The following is a 24,352-nucleotide window of genomic DNA, read 5'->3' on the forward strand; positions in this document are numbered from 1 at the left end:
ACTGTCGACCCAGAAACAAGCCAGCTTGTTTTCTGCCCGGGTCCATGTTCTTTATGCTGTCCCAGTTTCCTCCCCATCAAGTTGCTACCTGGAGGTATCCGCTTGGTGGCGGGGGCGGACCAGGGGCGGGGCTGTGAGCAGAGGGTGCCGCCTCCTAATGCTGGCCTTTTGCTGGGGACTCCAAGGGTTCAGCTTTGGGGCAGGAGCTGGCCTGAGGGGTGGCTCCGCATCCAGGTAGCCACGACCTAAGGCCTCTGTTCCCTCAACCACAGCTGGGGTTGGAGGCCGGTTGAGGTAGGAGAAAGCTCAATGAGAGAACTTAATTCCAGTGGAGAGCACAGCTCCCCGCCGCTCCTGCGGGCCTTCCCCTTTATATTCCCACCCCCGCCCAAGGCGGATACTTGGGGAGTTCCAGTCCAAGCGGGGGGGGGGGGGGGCGGAGTCAAGAATAGCTGCGGCAGGCTCGCCGGCAACCTGGAGCCGCCTCCAAAAGCCCCCAAAAACAAAGGATATAGCAAAAGGCTTTTCTTTAGCCGAGAGGGACCCGGGTTTGTCTTGAGTGCCCTTGGGCCTAGAAACCCTCGGGGCACCTGAGGGCTCGGTAGAGGCAGGGCCACGATAGCGCCACCCCCGGTTTCCTCTCCCCGCCCCAGCGGTGTGGAACTCTGGTTGGCTTGCCTTGCACGTCACACTTTGGTTGTATCATTTTGAAAAGTCCTGACCTCCTCCCGCCCGGCCCGATTTGGATAACTCACTGAAGCTGTTTGAGGAGCAAGACAGCTTGGAAGCTGCAGCTTTAGCGGACACCACCAGACTGGTCCGGCGCTGTGGATCCTGTGCTTGGGCGAGATGCGGAGCAGGAGCAATTCTGGGGTCCGCCTGGATGGGTACGCGAGATTGGTGCAGCAAACCATCCTGTGTTACCAGGTAATCAGAGAACGCTCTGAACTCCCTCCGATATGATCCATTTTCCCCCAGACGTCCGTCCACTCTTGAGACTTGAGAACTTGCAGTTAGTTAAAAGGGTTTCTACTTTAATCCAGCCTTTGCTTATTACCCTCCTCCCTCATTGCTATCCTGTTCACTTTACCCACAAGTCAGGCTTTCTGATCTTTGAACAGCTGCCTAGGCTGCTTTTCCAAATGCTAGAATCTTTTGTCTGTTTTTTTTTTGTTGTTTTGTTTGTTTGTTTTTGTTTTTGTTTTCATCAGAACGGGCCCCCATGAAGTCCCTCCTGACTGCTTCTTTTGGACGAAAGACTTAGGTTTGGTTGAACAAAGCACCCTGAATGGGTATAGTGAACCCTACCCTGGGGACAGGAGATGGGAGTGAAAAACTCCCAAGGTTTACATCTGACTGGAGTATGGGCCATTGCTCCTGTCCCTTCCATGAGTTATCTTGTCAGAAGGCTACCCGAGAGGGCCCTTTGACCCACTCTAGTTGCTCCTTTACTGCTAACAAAACTTATGAGCACATAATATTAGCATCAAGGGGTCCTGTGAAGCTGTGCATAGGATCTCAGGTATGAATATGCCTGCTGTACTTTGCACTTGGCAAAAGTTATGTGTGAGTCCCCAATGTAAGACCACTGAGCTATTTTTGTTCCCAGTGAAGACAGGAGCTATAATGCTTGCCTTCCATCAACAGTAGCTATTTTTAGGGCTTTCAGAGTCAAAGAAGGAAGTAGCAGTTGGTGGCTTGAGGCTTGACCTACACATTGGGGACCCATGGTCATTTCCAAACCATCAACCTTTTTTTTTCTTCTTCTTAGCTATTTTCTCAAGGTTGGCCCCTCACCTAGCAAGTATTTATTGTGGATCTTTTCTATGTAAGACACAGTGCAGTGCCCACATAAAATGAATAAATGGTGTTGCTGGTAGTGTGGCTTTGTGGTCGTTTACCTGGCATTCTCAGTGCCCTGGATTGGATTGCCAGAACTACAAAAGGAAAAACAAAAATGTTCATATCACAGTGAATTTTATGAATAAGGTGTAAGTTCAATGTACCTTATTTGAAACACTCTGGGGCCAAATGTGGCTTGCAAGCCAAAAATGTCTGGGTTTTAAAAAGTCATATGCATACATGTACTGTACTAGCCATAGTAATACGGGCAGTATCCTTTATTTATATCCACTATTATTTCTGCATTGCAACATGAATATTCACACTAAGTGCAAAAAGTAAAGACTACAACAGAGTTTCACATTGGGCAAGCTTACCTTTTGTCACCAAAAGAACATTCTGAGAATGTAGGAGGAACATTTCCAGATCTTAGTGGCTTTGAGGATTGCTCATGAAGGACCATAGTGTTTATTTGAAGACCTTTAGAAGAAGACATCCCCCACCCCATCCTCCACCCCCACCCCACCAAGCCATATTTAGCAAGGAAGGAATACTGCAAGAAATGACATTCCAGTTGAGAGTTGAAGAGGGAGTAAGCAGTTAGGGAAGTTCCTTCTTACTTGTATTCTCAGGTTGCAATTACAACTATAAAACATTTTAGAAATGCCAGTTGAGAACTTTCTATGGTTACTGTGGTAGAAAGAGCTGTAAAGAGAACTGATAAAACTTTTTTTGTGTGTCAGACCAGGGTTTAAATAACCGAATGCCTTGAGCAACTTGTGTAACCTTTGTTCATCCTTTTTTTTTTTTCTGGACAGGGTCTCACAATGGAGTGAGTCCTGGCTAGCCTGGAACTCATTATGTAGACCAGGCTGTCCTCAAACTGACAGATATCTACCTGCCTTTGCCTCCTGAGTGCTGTGATTAGAGCCCAGCTCTCTGTTTATCCTTTCTGAGTTAATACCTTCATCTGTAAAATGGGAATATGGTTATTATTTCTTTAAATGAATGTCTAGTGTACTTCCAGGCACATTGTGTGTAATCAGTAGTCAGTGGTAATTTTCATATAAGCCACATGTTGTTATGCAGTCCTCGCATGACCATTCTGGCCTAGGATGCTTCGTTTCCTGGAAGGGTTGATGTTGTTACTGATTGTTTTCTAGTCTTTGGCCATAATTATGTGTTCCACTGATGAAGTCAGATCCTAAGTACAGAGAGCTTGGTGTCTCCTTCCTATTCATGAAGCAATGTTTCAGGCACATTATAGTATCCTTTAATCCTTGTTGGCAAAAAGTATTTCTTGTGGGTTCTGTGCTACCTTAATGGCACAGCTCTTGGTCCAGGCTTGCCTTTTGCTCAGGAGCAAAACAACTATCAAAGCTGTAGGGTTGGACTTTCCTCCCCAACATTTTAATGATTAAAAAGCAGTTGTCTAAGCTTTTAGTTGTATTTATTTTGGGGGTAGTCAGCAAGAGATTTTTATTGTTTCTCTTTTCCTCTGGATAACCAAAATACTCCAGACAATTCTAATGGGAAAGTATATGAATCTGCAAGTAGACAATTGCATGCCTCCTCATCCAGTGCTCCCCTAACCATCCTACTGCATCAGCTATTCACAGCTGTAGAGGCCTAACATATTTAGGGCCTTGTCATCTTTTCTGAGTGATATTAGGTAGGTTGTCTGTGTTCTGTATTTTTTATCACAATAAAAAGAATGAATAAAATGGGTTCTGTAGTTTCTGCTATATTGTGGTCTTCTGTAGGTATGTGCATGTTCCTGGCACATTTTTTTTTAAGTTAGTTCTTATAAGCTCCGAACTCTGTTTTTTTATCTGATCCTTAAATTGAGACCAGTTTATATTGGTTTCACTGTTTAGAAATTATTTCATAAGTAGGTCAAGCTGATCATTATTCTTACTTTTGAATCAGTGGTTTATTCATATCATGTAGCATGTCCACTAATTCTGTTTCTGTATCTGTAAAAGAGAAGAACTTTTTCAATTTGTCATTTAATATAAAATACTTGGCTATTATATGGTATTTGAATCTTTAAGGCAAAAAAGAAGAAAACATATCAATAAAAGAATCATTTAGCAAGTTTCATTTTGAGGAATCTATTCAGTAGTATAGACTTTTAGAAAGAAATTTCTAAATTTATTTTAGCATAGATAAAAATGTTGATTTTTAATATTTCTTCAGTAATGGCTCTATTTGAGGCTCATTAATTATGTGTGAAGTATGAAGCAGTAGTAAAAGAATATGAACCAGAAAATAATAATCAAATCTGTGTTCACTATGGTTAGAAATTACTGAGTTTGATAATTCAGAAAAGAGACTAGGGGGAAAACTACATTGTGTTTAATAACATAAAGAGAACATGGTATACGGAATAAATAACTAGTAACAACTAGCTGTACAAGAGTTTAATATATAATCAAGTCTAGGAAGCAGTATGACAGAAGGCTGAGACTAGTGTTAATGTGTTCTAAGTCCCCTATTGCCTTAGAACGAAGGGTAAAGGAATTGTAATAACTTTTAAGTCAAAAGTTTAAGAATCACCATTTAAATGATATAAATGGAGGGCTGAGAACATAGCTCAGTTGGTAAAGTGCTTGCTGTGGAATCAGGAGGGGCCCAGTTCTGTCACTAGTGCCCCTGTAAAAGCCAGGTGTTACATTTAATCCCAACATTGGGAAGATGGAAATAGGCAGATCACGGGAGCATCTTGGTCAGCTACCCCAGCTGAACCAGAAAGCTTCAGGTCCCAGTGGGAGATCTTGTCTTAAAAAACAAGGGAACAGTTTTTTCCCTTAAAAAACAAGGGAACAGTGGGAAGATGCTCAGAGTTGACCTCTGGCCTCCACCTACATACGCTCTTACACGCGTCAATGCATATACACCTAAACACAAACAATAATAACATGGATGGACAGTAAGCCTGTGTATGTTCGTCTACCCTGTATCTTTTTCCATTTATTTTTTGAGATTATAATGTTTCCCCCTCCAAACCCTCTCATATACCCCTACCAAAGAATAGAAGGAAAAAGGAAATCCATTCACTCAAGAAGAAGAATGCCAGAGTGTTAGGGCGGCTAGGAAATAAGACAAAGCATGATAAATATTATGAAGGGTAATAGAAGCAACAAGAAAGTCTATATGTTAGTAAGTACAATAAATTAATCGCCTAAACCAGTCAGATAATGGCAATTGTCTAAACTGTTTTAAAAGGTTCGTACATGTTTATAAACAAAGTCCGAAACAACACTGAAAGGTTGAGGTTAATGAAGTGAGAGACCATCTAATACAGAACAGATTTAAAAATTGATGTCATTAAGCTAATATCAGACAAAGCAGACTTTACAATTCTTTCAAAGATATATTATTAAGGATAAAGATATAATTACTAAATGACAAAAAATTCGCAGAAGAGCATTGGAAGTTACCACAGGATACTAACAACATAGCTTCACACTGCAGAGTTTGCCTAATTATAGGAGCAGTTGACAGATCAACCAGGGAGGTAGATAACAAAAGATTTGAACACCGGAAAAACAAACTCAGTATGTAGAACTCTACTCCCAACCAATAGAAAAGTATTTTTTTTTTTTTTATGAAAGTGATGACAATTACAATGTAAGGAAGTCACTTAAAAGACTGAAAATCAGCCAGGCACAGTGGCACAGGCCTGTAATCCCAGCATTCTGGGAGGCAGAGGTATGCAGATATCTGTGAGTTCAAGGACAGCCTGGTCTACAAAATAAGTCCAGGACAGCCAAGGCTACACAGAGAAAACCTGTTTTCAAAGGGGGAGGGGGCTTAAAGTCAACTATATGCATAATATACTTTAATCAAAATTAAGAAAATTAGAGAACTGCCTTTCAACTCATAGGAACTCAATAGAACTGCCTGAACAGAACTCAAGAGATATGCACGTCTCTGTCTCCTAGGTGCTGGGATTAAAGGCGTATACCACCACGCCTGGACCTAAGCTTTTTTTTTTTTTTACCTTAAACTTGCTTTATACCAGGCTGGCCTTCAATTTAGAGATCTGCTTGCTAGGATTAAAAGCTGTATTCCAGCTGGATCACACAGGTCTAGAAGGTGTTTGGATGTGGTCTTTTGCCAGAGCAGCCATGTTCTGAATTAAAATTTCTCTACAGCTGAAACCTCTCAGCTCTGCCTCCTGATTGGTTCCCTGCTCCTTCTCTTGGCCTCTTGCTCAGAGCAGTGAGAGATCTTCCACTGGCACTAAACTTCATTGCTTTTTGTTTACTTCCTCCATCTAGCCATCATCATACCTAAGCTGGGTTCTTCCTGTGGCCTACCAAGGCACTGGCTACCCCTCATGCTACTGTCCCCTTGTTCACTATCAGTGGCATCCTAGTAAATGCTTAACAGCAGGCTCCACTGACTTGTATACTTTGCATCTATGTCAAGAGTGGTTAAAGTGCTTGGTGCACGGGTATGAGAACCAGACTTCGAATCCCCAGAACAAATGTAGTGGGCATAGCAGTCTGTTTGTAATGTGTTGTGTTGTGTTTTGTTTTGTTTTAAGACATAGTTTCTTTTTATAGCCCTGGCTGTCCTGGAACTGCTCTGTAGAACAGTCTGGCTCAAACTCAGAAATCTGCCTGCCTCTGCCTCCCAAGTGCTGGGATTAAAGGTGGACGCCACCACTGCCCGTAATTCTTTACATGCAAAAGATGGAGTTGGAACCAGGTGGTGTTGGCACATGCCTTTCATCCCAGCACTCTGAGGGCAAAGGCAGAGGATCTCTGTGAGTTCCAGAGGCCAGCTTGATCTACAGAGAGACTTCTAAGACAGCCAAGGTTCCGCAGAGAAACCCTGTCTTGAAAAAACAAAAACAAAAACAAAAAGATGGAGTTGAGATCCCTGAAGTAAGATGGCTAGTCAGATTAGCCCAAATAGTAAGCTCTGGGTTCAAATGAGACACCCTGCCTCCCAAAATAAAGTGGAAATTGATCAAAGATGACTCTGAACATTTGCCCAGGTCTTCGACACACATACACATAGGCATATTATGCCTACACACATGCCAAGTTTTTCAAAGTTATATCAGGCTAGGGATAGTGGCACTCGCATGCAATCCTAGCACCCAGGAAGCTGAGGGAGGAGGATGATCAGTTCCATGCCAGTCTGGACTATATAGTGAGACTTAACAAAAGAGTGAAGGAAGCGAAAAGGCATCACCACTTTCTCATTCTTTCTAGCAAGCATTTCCCTATAAGTCAGTGTCCCATTACCCATTCGGGCACCCAATTTAACAGTGTAAGAGCCTTTTTGAGATTCTACTTGCTCCTCTCATGACTGCATTCCTTTCACTGTAAAGTTGCTAATTTCACCCCCTAAACATCTCTCAAATCTTCCCACTTTTCATATTATCACCACCCTTTTTCTATGACACGTGTTGTCTTTCTCCAGCTCCTATAGTAGTTTCCCCACCTCTCTCCTCCCCGCATCCTCAGCCCCCTTCCTGAATTTCTCCCCAGTGTGACTAAAGCAAGCTTCTCCCAGGACCGTCATCATCATTCTGGCTTCAGGGTCCTGGAGAGGTAGCTTATTTGGTAATGTGCTTGCTGTGTAAGCATGAGGACCTGGGATTGAGCCCAAGCACTCACAAAAAGCAGAGTGTGACATCACACACCACTTCCTCTCTCTCTCTCTCTCTCTCTCTCTCTCTCTCTCTCTCTTTCTCTCTGTCTGTCTGTCTGTCTTACTTGTAATCCTAGCACTTGGGAAGCTAAGACAGTAGTGTCCCTAGGGCTTGCTGACCAGCTACCCTAAACTAATCAGTGAGATCCAGGTCCCAGTGAAAGGGCCTGTCTGAAAAAATAAGGTGGATGACTCCTAAGGGATGCCATCTGATGCTGACCTCTGACCTCCACATGCATGCACACAGGTGTCTATACACACACACACACGCACACACACACAGGGGTCCGGAGAGCTGGATCACCGTTAAAAGCACCTTTGCTCTTGTAGAGGATCTGAGTTTGTGTCCCAGCTCCCATGTCAGGTGACTCACAACCACCTGTAACATAAGCTCCAAAGGAGCCAATGCCCTCTCGAAGATCCCATAGGCACCTGCACTCAAGTATGCAGACGTATACACATATACACAATAAAATCGTTTTCTAAAAAGACATTAGATTCAATAAAAGGCAGAAAGGATGTGTTAGCCCCTGGTTATGCAGGGACCATGTGAAAGACGGTTGTCTTATCTGTATATTGTCTCAAGAAAGGAGATACTCCACAGAAAACATTTTTTTTTTCCTCCTGGTATAATTCAGGGCCTATAATTCAGGCCTTTTTTTGGGGGGTGCAAAAAAAAAAGGAGGGCTTTTGCTATGCCCTTTTCAGAGTAGCCTCAATTTAGTGCCAGATGAAAAACATTTAAGTAATTCAGTAACAGAAACATCCTTGACTCCTCCACACGTAAATAGAGGGCTGTAATAACCTGAGTGGGGAAGAGATCTGAAGTTTTTTTAAAGCCTTGAGGATCCAATAGCATCTAGTCAGATCTCTCCTCTCACAGTGAAAGAGCCACCGCTGATCCAGTCGGCGCCATCCTTCTTGTGAGCTGACAGCCATGCTAGGCCCTCTTTTCCGAGGGCCAAAGCTGAGGCTGTGCGGATGAATACTTTAAATACACCAGATTGCTGTGGGTGACAAAGGAAAGCTGTGTTCCCTTGGGGTGTTCAAATGAGAACCTCGAATCGGCTGTTTCTTCAAATTATTCACTAAGTTTACTTCTGCCATGTTGCCCTTGTCATTTGTGCCTATATTTTAAAAGGAACTGTAAGACTCAGGGTGTCATTGTGTCACCTAGGCTGCTCTGAAACTAAGCTCACTAAGGCCTTAGCTTTCCCAGTAGCTGGGGTTCTGTGGCTGCGCACCAGTATTCCTAGCTTGTCATTTATGTTTAGATAGGGCTATTAATTAATAGAAATATGACATTACAATTAATGTTCCTAAGAGACATGCAAAATAGAGGGGGGGGAGGGAGGATGGAGGGGAATGAGAGAAGGGCCTAAGACAGAGACTTAAATTGGATAAACAAATTAATTAATAAAAAAGACATGCAAAGAAGTGGATGTAGACCCACTTGAATATTCTGTGAAGGAAAAATATCTGTCCTCTTTTGAGAAAAACTCACAGAAAAAAATTTCAGGAGTCTCATGACCTTTGTGTTTCTATCTTCCCCAACAAAGTCCATTGTGAACTCCTGGAAGATCCTGTGGAGACATCAAATCAATAGTCCACAGATGCTATAGAGGCAGAGGAGGGGGATCATGAGTTCTAGACCAACCTCAGCTACTTATCAACATCCTGTCTGGAAAGAACAGATAAAAACAAATATAAAGTGATGTACAGTGTCTCTGTCCTTTGAACTCAAACCTGAACTTTAAGACATAAAAGTCAGTATTGCAAATGCAAGGATCAAATAATGTCATCTACATTGTTTCTGTTCTGGTGAAAGTTTGCTGGCTTTATATCCAGTAATCCATGGATACCTCGCGAGCTAATATCTCCCTTGAATTTGAATGTGTTCCATAAGTTAACACAACACCAAACTGAATATTGGCATCTTAGTACCCCCCCTTCTTATTACAGTGACTGATGAGAGAGTAGCAAAACATTAAAATCTCCTAGGAGAGTGATTAAAGTCAATTGATGGAAGTTAAGTGACCTGGAACAGTTCCTGAAGGCTTGGAGACATCTAGGATGAGTAATGGGATCTGGAATGAAGCAGCTGCCTGAAGCATGTGGCTCCTGACTCATGTTTGTAAAACTAGGCAGGAGGAGCTAAATAAGCACCAAAGAATAGAGTGGAGATGGCGTGCATGCCTCTTTTAGGTAGATGAAGAGGCAGCTACATGTTACAGTTCTGTCTCTTTTTCTCTCCCTTTCTCTCATACACACACACACACACGCACACACACGCACGCACGCACGCACACACGCACACACGCACAAGCACGAATAAAAACCAACCAGAAAAACCCTAGTTTATTTTTAATGGATATGAGTGTTTTCCTTGCACGTTTGTCAGTGCACCACATTCATGCCTGATACCTGAGGAGGCCAGAAAAGGGTGTCCAATCTGTTGCTCTTGTGTCTTCTAGAAGAATAGCCAGTGAGTGCTCTTAATTGCTGGCTTCTCTTTCCGGCCCCAAGAATTCATATTTTCAGTGATACTCTCTGAACCACTTGAGGTTTACCTATTAAATTTTACAAAAGCTGGTCGTCTTAATTACAGGGGAAATTATTTCAAAGTAAGTGCCGAAGTTGTCACTTTAAAATATATCTAGGGGCTGGCAAGATGGCTCAATGGGTCAAGGTTTCTTGACACCAAGCCTAACAACATGAATTAGATTTCTCCGACCCAAATTGTCCTCTGTCCTCCATGAGCATGCTAGGGTACATGCAAACCCAAGCATGCACATATACACATAATAAATACACTTTCAGTCCAAAACATTGTTCTTCACCACTCCCTTTTAATATTTGGTTTTGGGGTTTTTGGTTATTTTTTGTTTTTTTTTTCCACTTTTTAAAATTTTTTTTATGTTTTTATAAATTGCAGTTTATTTACTTTGTACCCCAGCTATAGCCCCGTACCTCATCCCCTACCAATCCCACCCTCCCTCCCTCATCTCCTCCAATGCTCCTCCCCCAGTCCACTGATAGGGGTGGTCCTCCTCCCCTTCCATCTGACCCTAGCCTATCAGGTCTCATCAGGACTGGCTGCATTGTCTTCCTCTGTGGCCTGGTAAGGCTGTTCCCCCATCAGGGGGAGGTTGTTTTTTTGTTTGTTTGTTTGTTTGTTTGTTTGTTTGTTTGTTTTTGAGATAGGGTTTCTCTCTGTAGCCTTGGCATTTCTGGACTAGCTTTTTAGATCAGGCTGGCCTCAAACTTGCAGTGATCCAACTACCTCTGCCTCCCTGAGTGCTGGGATTACAGGCGTGTGCCACTGCACCCTTTTAATATTTTTAAAGGTGGTCACTGGAATAAATTTCCAGCACAGTGAATGCATTTAATGAGGGCTGAGAATTTTTGTGATTAGGATTTTTCACTTTTATGTGTTTACTTTTACCAGCATGTATAATAGTGATAGATTGTCATGTATTTTCAGCATTTATTCTAGTTCCTTCTTACTATTTCAACTATACTTTCTCAGAACTGTACAAGACAGTCAAACACACATGCTCACAGTGATTCCTAAGCCAAAGGTGGAGGGGACCACCCAAGGTAGTTTTTATTGAAGCCTCCAACCTCTATGGGGAAAGGGAATTGATAATTTTGCAGTCAAGGAAGGCTCCACAGAGAAGAGAGCATAAACATGTGTACAGGCCCAAAAGTGCAAGGAATGCACAGTAGGTGCTTAGGGAGCTAAAGAGTGAATGTCAAGCGCTTAAAAGTGCTAATACCTGAGTTTGAAGTGGCAATGTCAGTGATTTCAGCTGTCTGTAGACACTGGAGAGTTCTTAGCAGGGTAGCAAGTCAAGATTTAGGTCTTTCTGTGACTACATTTTGTGGAGGTTGGATCATATATTTCCTTCTTTCTTCCCTTTTCTTTCTTTCTTTCTTTCTTTCTTTCTTTCTTTCTTTCTTTCTTTCTTTCTTTCTTTCTTTCTTTTTTTTTTTTTTGGTTTTTCAAAACAGGGTTTCTCTGTGTAGCCTTGGTTGCCCTGGACTTACTTTGTAGACCAGGCTGGCCATGGACTCACAGAGATCCATCTGCCTCTGCTCCCCCCCTTCCACCCCCCAGTGCTGGGATTGCCACCAAGCCCAGCTAATTTCTCTATTCTTAAAAACAGCTCAGGATTCCCTGCCTAAGGAATGGTGCCACCGACAGTGGGCTGGATCTTCTCACATCAATTAAGACAGTCCCCTCAAAGATACACCCACAGGCTATACCAATGAAGACAATCCTTTATTGAGAGTCTCTTCCCAGATAATTCTAGATTGTGGCAACTTGATGAGGCTTACCATCACAATTGGGAACTGAGCATGCCAGTATGACTCTTTCTCCTAATTCTGGAAGCTGCTTTGGATGCGGAGGTGAATGGGAGCCATAGGGAATCTAACCCAGGGCCTTAGTATGCCAAGGCGGTATTCTACCACTGTGCTACACATCCTGCCCTTCTAATGTCAATACAACATTAGCTTTGTGGTATTTGTACTCACACAAGTAGTCGGTGGCTGTTAAAAGCTAACAGTGTTTAACAGTTAAGTTTTCTTGCACGTAAGTATGAGAGCAGGCCACGTCTCTGGGTCACAGGGTAGCTGCTAGAGTAGGGAGCAATTTGGAAGAGAAGGGAGGCTTTACGTAAAGATTTGTTGGGATCCCAAGGGTGGGAGTATGGGTGTAAAGGGAGCTGAGTCATTTCAAATGTGGGAGTAATGGCTAATAAAATTAATTCAGCAAGCTTTATTAAACACGGGAGCCCAATAAATAAATCCTTGTTGAATTCCATCTAGTTTGGTTTGGTCTTTTGTCCAAGTTTGTAAGCGTTTTGCACTTCTAACGTTAGCTCAGCATCCATGCTACGGACCTTTCCTATCCCTCCCTTTACTGGCATACCCTTTGAGGAGCGGAGTATGTCACTATTTCAGCATCTCCGCTCTCTCACTCACGTTGTTAAACTCTCTTCCGTCCCCGACTTTTGAGAATCAACCCTGGTAGCGCCGCTAGCCAAGAAGGATTGTGTAAGCATTGTTTACTTGGAAAGCAAAACCGAAATTCCCCACTTGAGTCATTTCCGAAGTTGACGGTACACATTTCCGATTGGCTTCCTCGGAGTTTCTTGGAGACTTAACAGAAGAGCATGCCTACAAATGAAGCGGGCTCTAATAAATGGTAAACTTCTAGTGTTAGCTGGGCATAGGACGGGCATCTGTGCAGAGAGATAGACAGTATCTGTACTTTAGGTCTCTCTGAAAACTACTTCATTCTATGTAAGTCAGTAAAGCCAGTACTTGATCTGGCTGTTCATTATCTACCTAGGCCAGGGCCTCACTAGAGCAGCAAACTTTATCTTTTTAGGATGCTTCTAGTATGGGAATGATGTCTATTGTTGTATCACAAAGCTAATTGGTGCGCATGGTCAGGATATTCACTGTAGTTGAGAAGGCAGACTGATCTGCAGGTATGAGATTTAGATTGAGGTTCTTTTTTTTTTTTTTTTTTTTTTTTTTTGCCTGTGTGTCTAACGCTGTTGTTTATCCCATAGACTATCTTTAGGTGTTTCTCAGGACCCAGTTTGCCATATTCCCGGAGTCCCATTTCTCAGGTCTAATCTGTTCCATGATATACCTGAGTTGACAAAGAAACAAAAGCTTCCATTACATGAGTGAAGAGTGAACACAAGTGCCTGTAATCACAGGGCTTTGGAGACTGAAGTAAGATGATGCTGAGTTCTAGACTGGCCTCAGTTACAAGTGAGACTCTGTCTCAATTGCTTTTCATTAGCATTTCAGTAATGATAGAAGAGAGAAACTCTAGACTTACCTTCTTTTTTTTTTCCTTTTTAAAAATTTATTTATTTATTATAGTTTATTCACTTTGTATCCCAGCTGTAGCCCCCTCCCTCATCCATCCCTCCCAATCCTATCCTCCCACCCTCTTCTCCTCCCATGCCCCTCCCCCAGTCCACTGAGAGGGGAGGTCCTCCTCCCCTTACATCTGACCCTAGCCTATCAGGTCGCATCAGGGCTAGCTGCATTACCAGACCTTCTTTTAAAAATTACAATAATGGCTGCTTGGTACTCACTGTGAATACTTCTGGCAATGTATCTTTATATATAGTTTATAATATGTATATTATAAATATATATTATATAAAAATATATATTGTATATTTATATATTATAAATTATGAGTACATTAAAAAAAGAAATAACATGAATAGAGGCTATTTCATTCTTTAACATTAAACATACAGTTTTGTTCACATATATCAGAAATATTCCAAAGTGCTTAATACATACTAATTCAGTTAATCCTCACAAACTGTCTCATGAGGTGGAGGTACTGGTACAATCCCCACTTTACAGAGAGATAATGAAGTCACTTATTTGAAGTCACATCTGTTTGGGGGTAGAATTTTGAACAGACTGAGTCTGGAGCCTCTTCTCTGACTCAGGCTGTTCAAAACTCTACCTAAAAACAGATGTGACTTCAAACAAGCGCCTTCAGCATCTCTCTGTAAAGTGGAGAGTTATGTTAACAGTGCCCCCTTGAAAAGAAACTGGAAGTTAGCTGACAGGAGAGCAAATCCAGTGGCTCCTTCCCCAAATACAGAGAAATCAAATGAGCTTAACAGTGGCAGTGCGGGGCCACTTTACACCCATTAAACTGACAAAAAGAAATTGAAAATGTTAAAAAGTTATTTATAGGAAGGAAGAATCTTTATTTTAAAAGCACATATACAGAAAATCTGTCAGCCTAGAAATTCTGTGTTGGAAATTCCACTCTATACCAAAAAAGCCCACTGTAAAATAGCTGTTGCTCATGGTGTATATGAAGTACTTGAAGCTGTGAATGCCCTGTGTTCCAGGAATGATAGGCATTGAACTCTCAGAGTTACTTGCAAATATTATTGATACTGAATGTTGAGATACAGAGCTGAAATGGCCGATTTTAAAGATGTTAGTATGCTAGTTGTGAATTGAATTGATGACGAAACAACCATTATTCTGAACATCAAGCAAAAGCCCATGTTATTGATAAGAATTGTGCCCTTCACTCTCTAAATGTTAAATGAAGGCTTAACCCCCAAAGTATCTTTATACGTCAGTATAGAGAGTCTTTAAGAAGGTGATGCAAGTTAAATTATGCCACAGTGGTGGATCCTGATTATCTATTTGATCTGGAAAGTTACCTGCAAATTCATGCATGAAGGCTTTTGGAAGCACTGTTTTGTGGCTAACTTTGGATCCCCGAGAGGTGGCTTTTTGAAGTCCCTTCACTTTTGTTGTTGTTGTTGTTGTTTTTCTCTGGCTGTGAGGTGATCTATAACGCTGAAGCTGTTATCCCCATGGTGAGGGTACTGGGGTGAAAACCTTTGGAATGTCATCAAATTGTGAGAAGGAGGCCCTCTTGAATAAAATTCATTCCTATTTAAAAGAAAAAAAAAACTGTTGAGAACAGCGTATGTTATAAGGCCATTTATTGCTTTACTTTTGTAGTGGTAATACAAGCCCTGAACTGTAAATGGCTACCAGGAAGAGTATCCCTGGGTGCGTTATATTATGCAGCTCCAAGCTCTTAGATTTGAGTTATTGCAGATGCCTTGGGGAATCTCATCAGGTTCTACTGAATGAGAAAGGCCAGGTGAGCAGTGATCCTATGATTCCTGTGTCATGAAAAACTGACATCCTCTAAAACAGTTTTCTGTGTGAGAAAGCATTCATACCAAAGCATATGCATACTTATCGCTTTATTGTAATATTTAATATGAGCTAGCCAGTTTTCTTTTCTTTTCTTTAGGTTTTTCGAGACAGGGTTTCTCTGTGCAGCCTTGACTGTCCTGGGCTACATTTGCAGGCCAGGCTGGTCTCAACCTCACAGAGATCCATCTGCCTCTGCCTGCTTGAGTGTTGGGATTACAGGCCTGTGCCACCGCACCGGTCAACAGCCAGTTTTAATAGCTCAAAGAAAAGAGGAAAAATATATACAAGGCTGTTACATGAACTGGTTTTATCAGATTGCTCATAGGAGCAGGAAGCAGCACACCAAAAAGAGAAGGGGAAAAGCTGAAATAGAATATATGACTCTCTCTCTCTATGTATATATTTTTGATTATACATATGATCCCTATATAATTGTATGTAGCCACATATTTCTACATTGTTATATGAGGGTTTACTTATAATAGTTTTTATTGAAGATATTTTTTCATAAATATATTCTGATTCTGCTTGCTCCTCCCCCAGCTCCCCTCAGGCCCTCCCTACATACCCACACACTCTGCTTTAACTTGAGAGCAACATGTACTTAAAAGTGACCGTATCAGAAATGTAAGCCTGGCCTAGACAAATCCGTGCCCCTCCTCCTTGTGATGTGCATTTGTCTGTCTTGTTTAGCCGGTAGATTGGTATTAGATCCACCCATTTGCATACCAGTGTCGGACAAAGGCCCCAGACCTCTGAAGACTGGACCTGTTTGGGTGGCTCACAGGACCCAGTGGGTGGAAATGCCGGCAATCCGGGGCAGACCATTACCAAGCAGGGGAGAATGCAAAGATAAGACTCCTAGAACATTTTTATTAGAAAGGACAGCAGAACCTGGTGCAACAGAGTATCTGCAAGTCTGTGGACGTCTCTCCGTTTTTATGAGTCACGCTGAATGGAAATTGCCACATCTTCGTGTTGCATAGTGCATCATGTTTTCTAGATTTGAAGAAGTGAGCAGATCACAAAGTATTTTTTTGTTGTTGTTGAGTGCATAGCACCCCAGTTTTCCATGGATTCTTTGTGGTTTTGAGTGTGAGGGTCCCCTGAAAACATCCATCCTGTTTCTCTGTAGTTAAATGAGGGGCACAGACAGTCTAGTCTTAGATGAAGATGAACTAAGGTGAGGATTAACTATGTAGCATAAAAGACATGTTCAGTTAACAGGACAGTGACATTTGATCATCTAAACCACACTTGACACTGCGTAAGCTGCCACTCCTGTGTCACTGGAAAGCTGTTTTAGACTCAAGGTTAGTGGGGCATGCCAGGAAAGGGTTGATTTTTTTTTTTTAACTTAGCATGTCCTGATGTTTTTTCTTTGTTTGTTTGTTTGTTTGTGTTTGTCACAAGCTTACCCAAACAGGCCCCATAAAACTGCCTGTGATGTGCATATAATGTTGGTGAATAGTGATTCTTTTAGACTCAGTAACCCACTATTGCAAAAAGACTTGTACTTTTAGCTCTTTGAGACCGTAGCCATGACTTTAAAACCACTATGTTGGCTGGAGGACTGTTTCAATACACTGAATGTTGTTGTTCCTGCAGGTAGTGTATGCCAAGTTTTAGATAGATTTTGACATAGGGTATACATTAGTTAAATGAGAAAGCCAAATACTTAATTTCTTGGTGGGACCACGTGAAGCACCATCAACATATTTCACCTAATAGCTTTGGCGGTACCCTCTTGAAATGACCCAGTGGAGTTTTTCATAACCCTTCCTACAAATGATACAGTACCCTCTGAATAATGGTTGTTTTGTTTTGTGATTGGAATGAACCCAGGGCTCCATGTACATGCTAGGCAAGTACTGTACTTCTGAGCTGTCCATTTTGTTTAGCTTGCCAGAACTCCTCCATTTGCATACTGTACTGGCTGGATTTGTTTGTCAACTTGACACAAGCTAGAGACATCAGAGAGGAAGGAGCCTCAGTTGAGGAGATGCCTCCATGAGATGCAGCTGTAAGGCATTTTCTCAATTAGTGCTCACTGGGGGAGGGCCCAGCCCATTGTGGGTGATGCCAGGGTTCTATAAGAAAGCAGACAGGCCAAGCCATGGGGAGCAGGGCAGTAAGCAGCATCCTCCATGGCCTCTCCATCAGCTTTTGCTTCCAGGTTCCATCCCTACTTGAGTTCCTGCACTAATTTCCTCCAACAATGGGCTATGATCTGGAAGTATAAGCTGAATAAATCCTTTTCTCCCCAGCTTGCTTTTTGATCATGGTGTTTTTGTCATAGCAGTAGAAACCCTAACAAGACACATAACCAGTGTCAAGCAAAGACCACAGAGCGTTAAAGACAAAGACCCGTTTGGGTGACTCACAAAACCCAGTGTGTGAGAGTACAGGTAATATATTAAGCTGACAAATAAGTTTTTTTTTTTTAACGTGGCAAGGTTCTAATTATAAAAGTATATTTTATAGCATACCTAGTTCTTTGTATAATTTCAGAAGTTAGTTGACTATGTGACTCTTATTTTTTATTTTTATTTTTATTAATTATACTTTATTCACTTTGTATCCCCATAAGCCCTTCCCTCCTCCCCTCCCAATCCCACCCTCCCACCCCCTTCTTCACGCATGCCCCTCCCCAAGTCCACTGATAGGGAAGGTCCTCCTCTCCTTCCCTCTGATCCTAGTCTCTCAGGTCTCACCAGGAGTGGCTGCATTGTCATCTTCTGTGGCCTGGTAAGGCTGCTCCCCCCTCAGGGGGAGGTGATCAAAGGGCAGGCCAATCAGTTCATGTCAGAGACAGTCCTGTTCCCATTACTATGGAACCCACTTGGACACTGAACTGCCATGGGCTACATCTGTGCAGGGGTTCTAGGTTATCTCCATGCATGGTACTTGGTTGGAATGAGTCTCTAGGAAGACCCCTATGTTCAAATTTCTGGTTCTGTTGCTCTCCTTGTGGAGTTCCTGTCCTCTCCCGATCTTACTATTTCCCACTTCTTACATAATATTCCATGCACTCTGCCCAACAGTTGGCCATAAGTCTCAGCATCTCCTTTGATAGAATGCAGGGCAGAGCCTTTCAGAGGCCCTCCGTGGCAGGTTTCTAGTTGTTTCCTGTTTTCTTCTTCTTCTGATGTCCTTCCTCTTTGCCTTTTGGGATGGGGATTGAGCATTTTAGTCAGGGTCCTCTCTCTTGAATAGTTTCTTTAGATGTACAGATTTTAGTAGGTTTATCCTATATTACATTTCTATATGAGTGAGTATATACCATGTATGTCTTTCTGCTTCTAGGACACCTCATTCAAGATGATCCTTTCCAGTTCCCACCATTTACCTGCAAATTTCATTATTTCCTTATTTTTCATTGCTGAGTAATATTCCATTGTGTAGATGGACCACAATTTCTGCATCGATTCTTCAGTTGAGGGGCATCTAGGCTGTTTCCAGCTTCTGGCTGTCACAAATGAAGCTGCTATAAACATGGTTGAGCCGATGTCCTTATTGTGTACTTGAGCCTCTTTTGGATATATGCCCAGGAGTGGTATGGATGGATCTTGAGAAGTGCTATTCCTAGTTGTCTGAGAAAGCGCCAGATTGATTTCCAGAGTGGTTGTACAAGTTTACATTCCCACTAGCAGTGGAGAAGGGTTCCCCTTTCTCCACAGCCTCTCCAGCATGTGTTGTCACTCGAGTTTTTCATCTTGGCCATTCTGATGGGTGTAAGGTGAAATCTCAGGGTTGTTTTGGTTTGCATTTCCCTGATGGCTAATGAGGTTGAGCATTTCTTTAAGTGTTTCTCTGCCATTCGATATTCCTCTGTCGAGAATTCTCTGTTTAGCTCTGTTCCCCATTTTTTAAGTGGATTACTTGGTTTGCTGCTTTTCAGCTTCTTTAGTTCTTTATATATACTGGATATTAGCCCTCTGTCAGAAAAATGGTTGGTGAAGATGCTTTCCCAATCTGTAGGCAGTTGTTTTGTTTTGATGACAGTGTCCTTTGTTTTACAGAAGCTTTTCAGTTTCATGAGGTCCCATTTATTGATTGCTGCTCTTAGAGCCTGTGCTGTTGGTGTTCTGTTCAGGAAGTTGTCTCCTGTACCAATGAGTTCTAGGGTTTTCCCCACTTTTTCTTCTAACCGATTTAATGTGTCTGGTTTTATGTTGAGGTATTTGATCCACTTGGACTTTAGTTTTGTGCAGAGTGATAATATGGATCTATTTTCATTTTTCTACATGTAGACATCATGTTTAAAGTTTTGGAGAGATCAGGGATACAAGGCACATATCTAAACATAGTAAAGGCAATATACAGCATGCCTATAGCCAACATCAAACTAAACGGAGAGAAACTTAAAGAAATCCCACTGAAATCAGGGACAAGGCAAGGCTGCCCACTTTCTCCATATCTCCTCAACATAGTTCTAGAAGTCCTTGCTAGAGCAATAGGACAATTGAAGGAGATCAAGGGAATACAAATTGGAAAGGGAGAAGTCAAATTATCACTATTTGCAGATGATATGATAGTATACTTGAGTGACCACAAAAATTCTACCAGGGAACTCCTACAGCTGATAAACACCTTCAGCAAAGTGGCCAGATACAAAATTAACTCAGAAAAATCAGTAGCCCTCCTGAACGCAAAAGACAAAAGGGCTGAGAAAGAAATTAGGGAAACAACACCCTTCAGAATAGCCACAAATGACATAAAGTACCTTGGTGTAACCCTAACCAAGCAAGTCAAAGACTTGTATGAAAAAAAATTCAAGTCTTTGTAGAAAGAATTAGAAGATATCAGAAGATGGAAAGATCTCCCATGCTCATGGCCTGGCAGGATTTACATAGTAAAAATGGCTATCTTACCAAAAGCAATCTACAAATTCAATGCAATTCCCATCAAATTACCAACACAATTCTTTACAGACCTTGAAAGAAAAATTCTCAACTTCATATGGAATAACAAGAAACCCAGAATTGCTAATACAGTCCTCTACAATAAAAGCTCTTCTGGAGGTATCTCCATCCCTGATCTTAAGCTGTACTATAGAGCAACAGTAATAAAAACTGCATGGTACTGGCATAGAAACAGAATGGTGGATCAATGAAACCGAACAGAACACCCAGAAATAAACCCACACACTTACAGACACCTGATCTTTGACAAAGATGCCAAAACCATACAATGGAAAAAAGATAGCATTTTCAACAAATGGCGACTCTTAACCAGTTTATTTGTGGGATCAGATTTTTTTTGGGGGGGGGGGTTGGCTTTATATAGCTCAGTGGTAGAATGTTTGCCTAACATGTCTGATGCTCCAGATTCAATCCCCAGTACTCCCAATTATACCTAGCTTTATTGACATACTATTTAGTTACTGTTTAATTTGTTTATTTAAAGTGCACAACTGGTTTTTAGTATATTCGTGGAGTTGTACATCTCTCACCACAATTAATTTTGATCCCTTTTATAAAGCAAAGAGAAAACCAGGCTGGAGAGATGGCTTGGTGGTTAAGAACACTTGTTCTTTTGTAGAGGACCCTGGTTCAGTTCTTGCACCTGCATGATTAACAACCATTTATAACGGGTTTTAGGGGATTTAACATTCTCCTCTGACCTGCGTGGGTGCCAGACATGCAAATGCACAGGTGTACATACATACACACAGGCAAAGTACATATACACATAAAATAAATTTTAACAAAGGGAAATGTTTTTCATTCATCAGTTGATAAATACACGCTGTTTCTAGTTTTTACCATTTATGAACAATGCTGCTATGAACATTTATGTATAACTTTCCATTACAACGTCTAAACCTTTTGCTGACCTTACTGCTTTTGTAGAACACACCAATGCTATCACAGCTATTGAAGGCTACCATACGCCTTCCTGCATAGCATCTTCTGTTCAGATGAATGAAGTATCTGTATTGCAGACATGGTAGCTGAGGTCCAGATAGGACTGGTAACTTTTCTGGACACACAGAGTTAGGAGGTGGATCAGGACCCCGAATGCAAGTATGTTGCTCCCAAGTTCAGGGCTCTACCAACTGATATGGAAACATGAAGGCCAAACAGACCAATTTTGTAATCACAGATTGGTAAAGCCTGGTAGACTTTTTCTGTTGGCATTTCTTCTCTTTTATCCATTGCAACAGTGTGGTCTGGTCTGGAGGTTTAAAAACGAACATAAGAATTAAAAAGTTACTTAAAGATTTTCTAGTCTTGTCTCCTAATTATATGAATGAGGCATCTGAGATACAGAGAAAAGGAAGTCAGGTTTCCCTGCTTTGCTCTTGAGCCCTTATCCACCTCCATGGTGAACATTAATTCCATTATGAGAGCTTTACGAAGGATGATACTAAGCATCTTTTTTTCTCTACTCTAATAGAGCCCAGTCACTGGCCTGTTATCAGCGAGCCATGATCAGAAGGATGCCTGGGTACGAGACAACATCTATAGCATATTGGCTGTTTGGGGCCTGGGCATGGCCTACCGCAAAAATGCTGACCGCGATGAGGATAAAGCCAAGGCCTATGAGTTGGAACAGGTAATAGTGACTGATATCAGGGTCTTGTCTGCTCAGTACCTTTTCTTGAACTGGAAATTATTGTGTTTGCAGAACAGTTAGGATGCAGACCTGTCTTTCATTTGTGCTACAGAATATTTTCTGAAAGCATTCAGATGGTTGAAACCACACATTTATCTTTGAGATAAAAAAATAACATCACAAATCCCATTAAATAGGAAACAAAAAACATCCAAATTTCTATCCCTAATATGTTACTATGCCTAACTAGTTATATCTTTCTCATATATGTAAAAAAAAATGTCATTTTGATTTATTTTTTTCTTCTTTTTTTCCTTTTTCTATTTTTGTAAGGATTTACTTGTTTTTTGTTTTTTTTATATACAGTGCTCTGCCTGCATGTACGCCTGCAGGCCACAAGAGGGCACCAGATCTCATTATATGATGGTTGGGAGCCACCATGTGGTTGCTGGGAATTGAACTCAGGACCTTTGGAAGAACAGCCAGCGCTCTTAACCTCTGAGCCATCTCTCCAGCCCTCATTTTGATTTCATATGATTGCTTATGAAAAGTTGATGCATGGTGATCTACCACATTACCATCTGTTCCTGTTGGGCACCAAATGGAAAAAAGAAAGAAAAAGTTGATGCATCAGAGCTAGATATCCCAAAGCACGTGCTATTCAAAATGGTTACGTTGCAAAGAATATTTATCTAAATGCAGTTGCCACTGCTTAACAGAATTTTAAAACGTCCCTTGAAAATGCCTTTCTAGTTTGCATCATTCCAGGACATCAGTCTTATTAACTCATAGTCACCTTTTAGATTTGAGCCAAATTGATATTATTTAAGTTTTGTGCCTGTATTATTTGTCATGTAACTCAATGAAGGCATTTTATTAAGGTTTCCAAAGTCAGAGAATAAATGTCACTTAGCATACTAGAGCCCCAGGCTCAGTCCTCGGTACTGGAAAAAAATATTTTTCAAAATCAGAAATCAAGATACCTAGTAAGACAAAGATTTACTATTGTAAATATTATACCTTGAGCACAGGAGATATTTTTCGAATGTTTTGAGTGCTAGTGTTTGGGTAAGGAACATAGAAATCTAAAAGTATAATCGTCTTGGCATGAGAACATTTGAGCTTAATCCTTATAAAGATGGAATTCAGGGGATAAGAATTGAATGCAGGACCTCACACAAGATCAACACACAGTATACCAGTTGAGCACCCTGGTCCTGGGCTTTATCTTTAATTCATACATTCCTGGATAGCCTTCCTAGCTAGTGGATGATTGGGCCCAGGAAAAGTTCTATTAGCCCAGTTGTTGGTTGTTTATAGTAACCAGAATGAGCATGCGTGATAAGCAGCATGGAGGAAATTTGACAACTGTGGGGAAAGCTAAGAAAGGAAGCTGATCTGTGGGAGCAAAGTTTGGATTTGACCAAGGCTTGCTCGGTGTGAGGTGATGAAATCACTTATGTTTTGAGGAATAGAAAGTTTTTTAAATTGCAAGTAAAAAAAAAAAAATCACTGGTGGCTCCTTTAGAAAGATAAGTGGATAAATGAATCATAATAATTTGATATCAGGTGTCTTGTGGATCTTCTCTCTCTTTCTCTCTCTCTCTCTCATAAACATACACACACACACCCAAAGGCTGATTAAATTTTATTAAATTTATTAAATTTCAGTTTGTTTACTGAAGCCCAAACAGACCACATTTCATATGTAATGTCTTTTATTATCTGATGTGTAGTTAATAAAGTAAAAGATGGAACCAGGCATAGGCTTCTTAATCATACTACTTAGGTGGCAGAGGCAGATCTATCTCTGTGAGTTCAAAGCAAATCTGGTTTACATAGTGAGTTCTAGACCATCCAGGGCTGCATAGTGATTCTCTGTCTCAATAAATAAATACTAATAGCAACATTACCCTTGATTATGGAAAATAATGATGACTGGGCATCTTCAAGTACTATTCAGTTAGAGGTACTTGGGGCTTAATAACACAGTCTTTCATTTTATGAGATTATCTCATGCATTTGAGGACATTTAGGGACTCTGGTCCTGATTATTATGTTCCAATAATTCTTGCCACTGTCATTGTTATGATTAGAGTACTCCTACCCCACATTTCCAGTAGTGGGAAAGCCACTACTGGGGATTGGCCATGTCACCTCAAGTTGGAAAGCACTGTATTTCTTCTCCTTGGAAATAGCTGTTTGTTGTCCAAGGGGAAGTCAGTTGACAAATGTTTATGTAATCTACACTATAAGAATTACAACAGTATATTTGAGGTCACATTTTCTGCCCCAACAGAGTTTATAATAAAAATTGGAATTATATTTTAGAATCCTAGGATTTTAGTGTGGGAAGTGTCTGTCTTCCAGACCATGAACTTTCAGGCCATTTTACTCTGCTGTCCCCTGGAAGGTATGGTGTATGCCCTCATACACCCATGCTTGTAAGTAGAAAGTTTCAGTTCATGACGTCTAATTATCTACATTCTGTTTTTCTCTTCCCCTTGTCATCACAGGAGAGTTAAGAAAT

At 41.3% G+C, this 24,352-nt stretch overlaps 1 protein-coding gene across 3 annotated transcripts in view; it reads left to right on the forward strand.

The window, feature by feature from the left end:
• The first annotated feature begins 239 nt into the window (after window positions 1-239).
• Phka2 (phosphorylase kinase regulatory subunit alpha 2) overlaps window positions 240-24,352 on the forward strand; it is a 77,566-nt gene continuing 53,453 nt past the window's right edge. For 2 of the 3 annotated variants that reach the window (XM_055615728.1, XM_055615729.1), the window contains exons 1-2: window positions 504-927; window positions 21,664-21,822. In XM_055615728.1, coding sequence (XP_055471703.1) covers window positions 850-927; window positions 21,664-21,822 — 237 coding nt within the window. In that variant the 5' untranslated portion in view covers window positions 504-849. Of the gene's footprint in view, window positions 295-503; window positions 928-21,663; window positions 21,823-24,352 lie in introns of those variants that run through there. The other variant, XM_055615727.1, reaches the window with a different exon arrangement.

The sequence above is a fragment of the Psammomys obesus genome, unplaced genomic scaffold (genome assembly GCF_907164565.1).
Source record: "Psammomys obesus unplaced genomic scaffold, mPsaObe1.curated_primary_1811, whole genome shotgun sequence".
NCBI classification, from domain to species: Eukaryota; Metazoa; Chordata; class Mammalia; order Rodentia; family Muridae; genus Psammomys; species Psammomys obesus.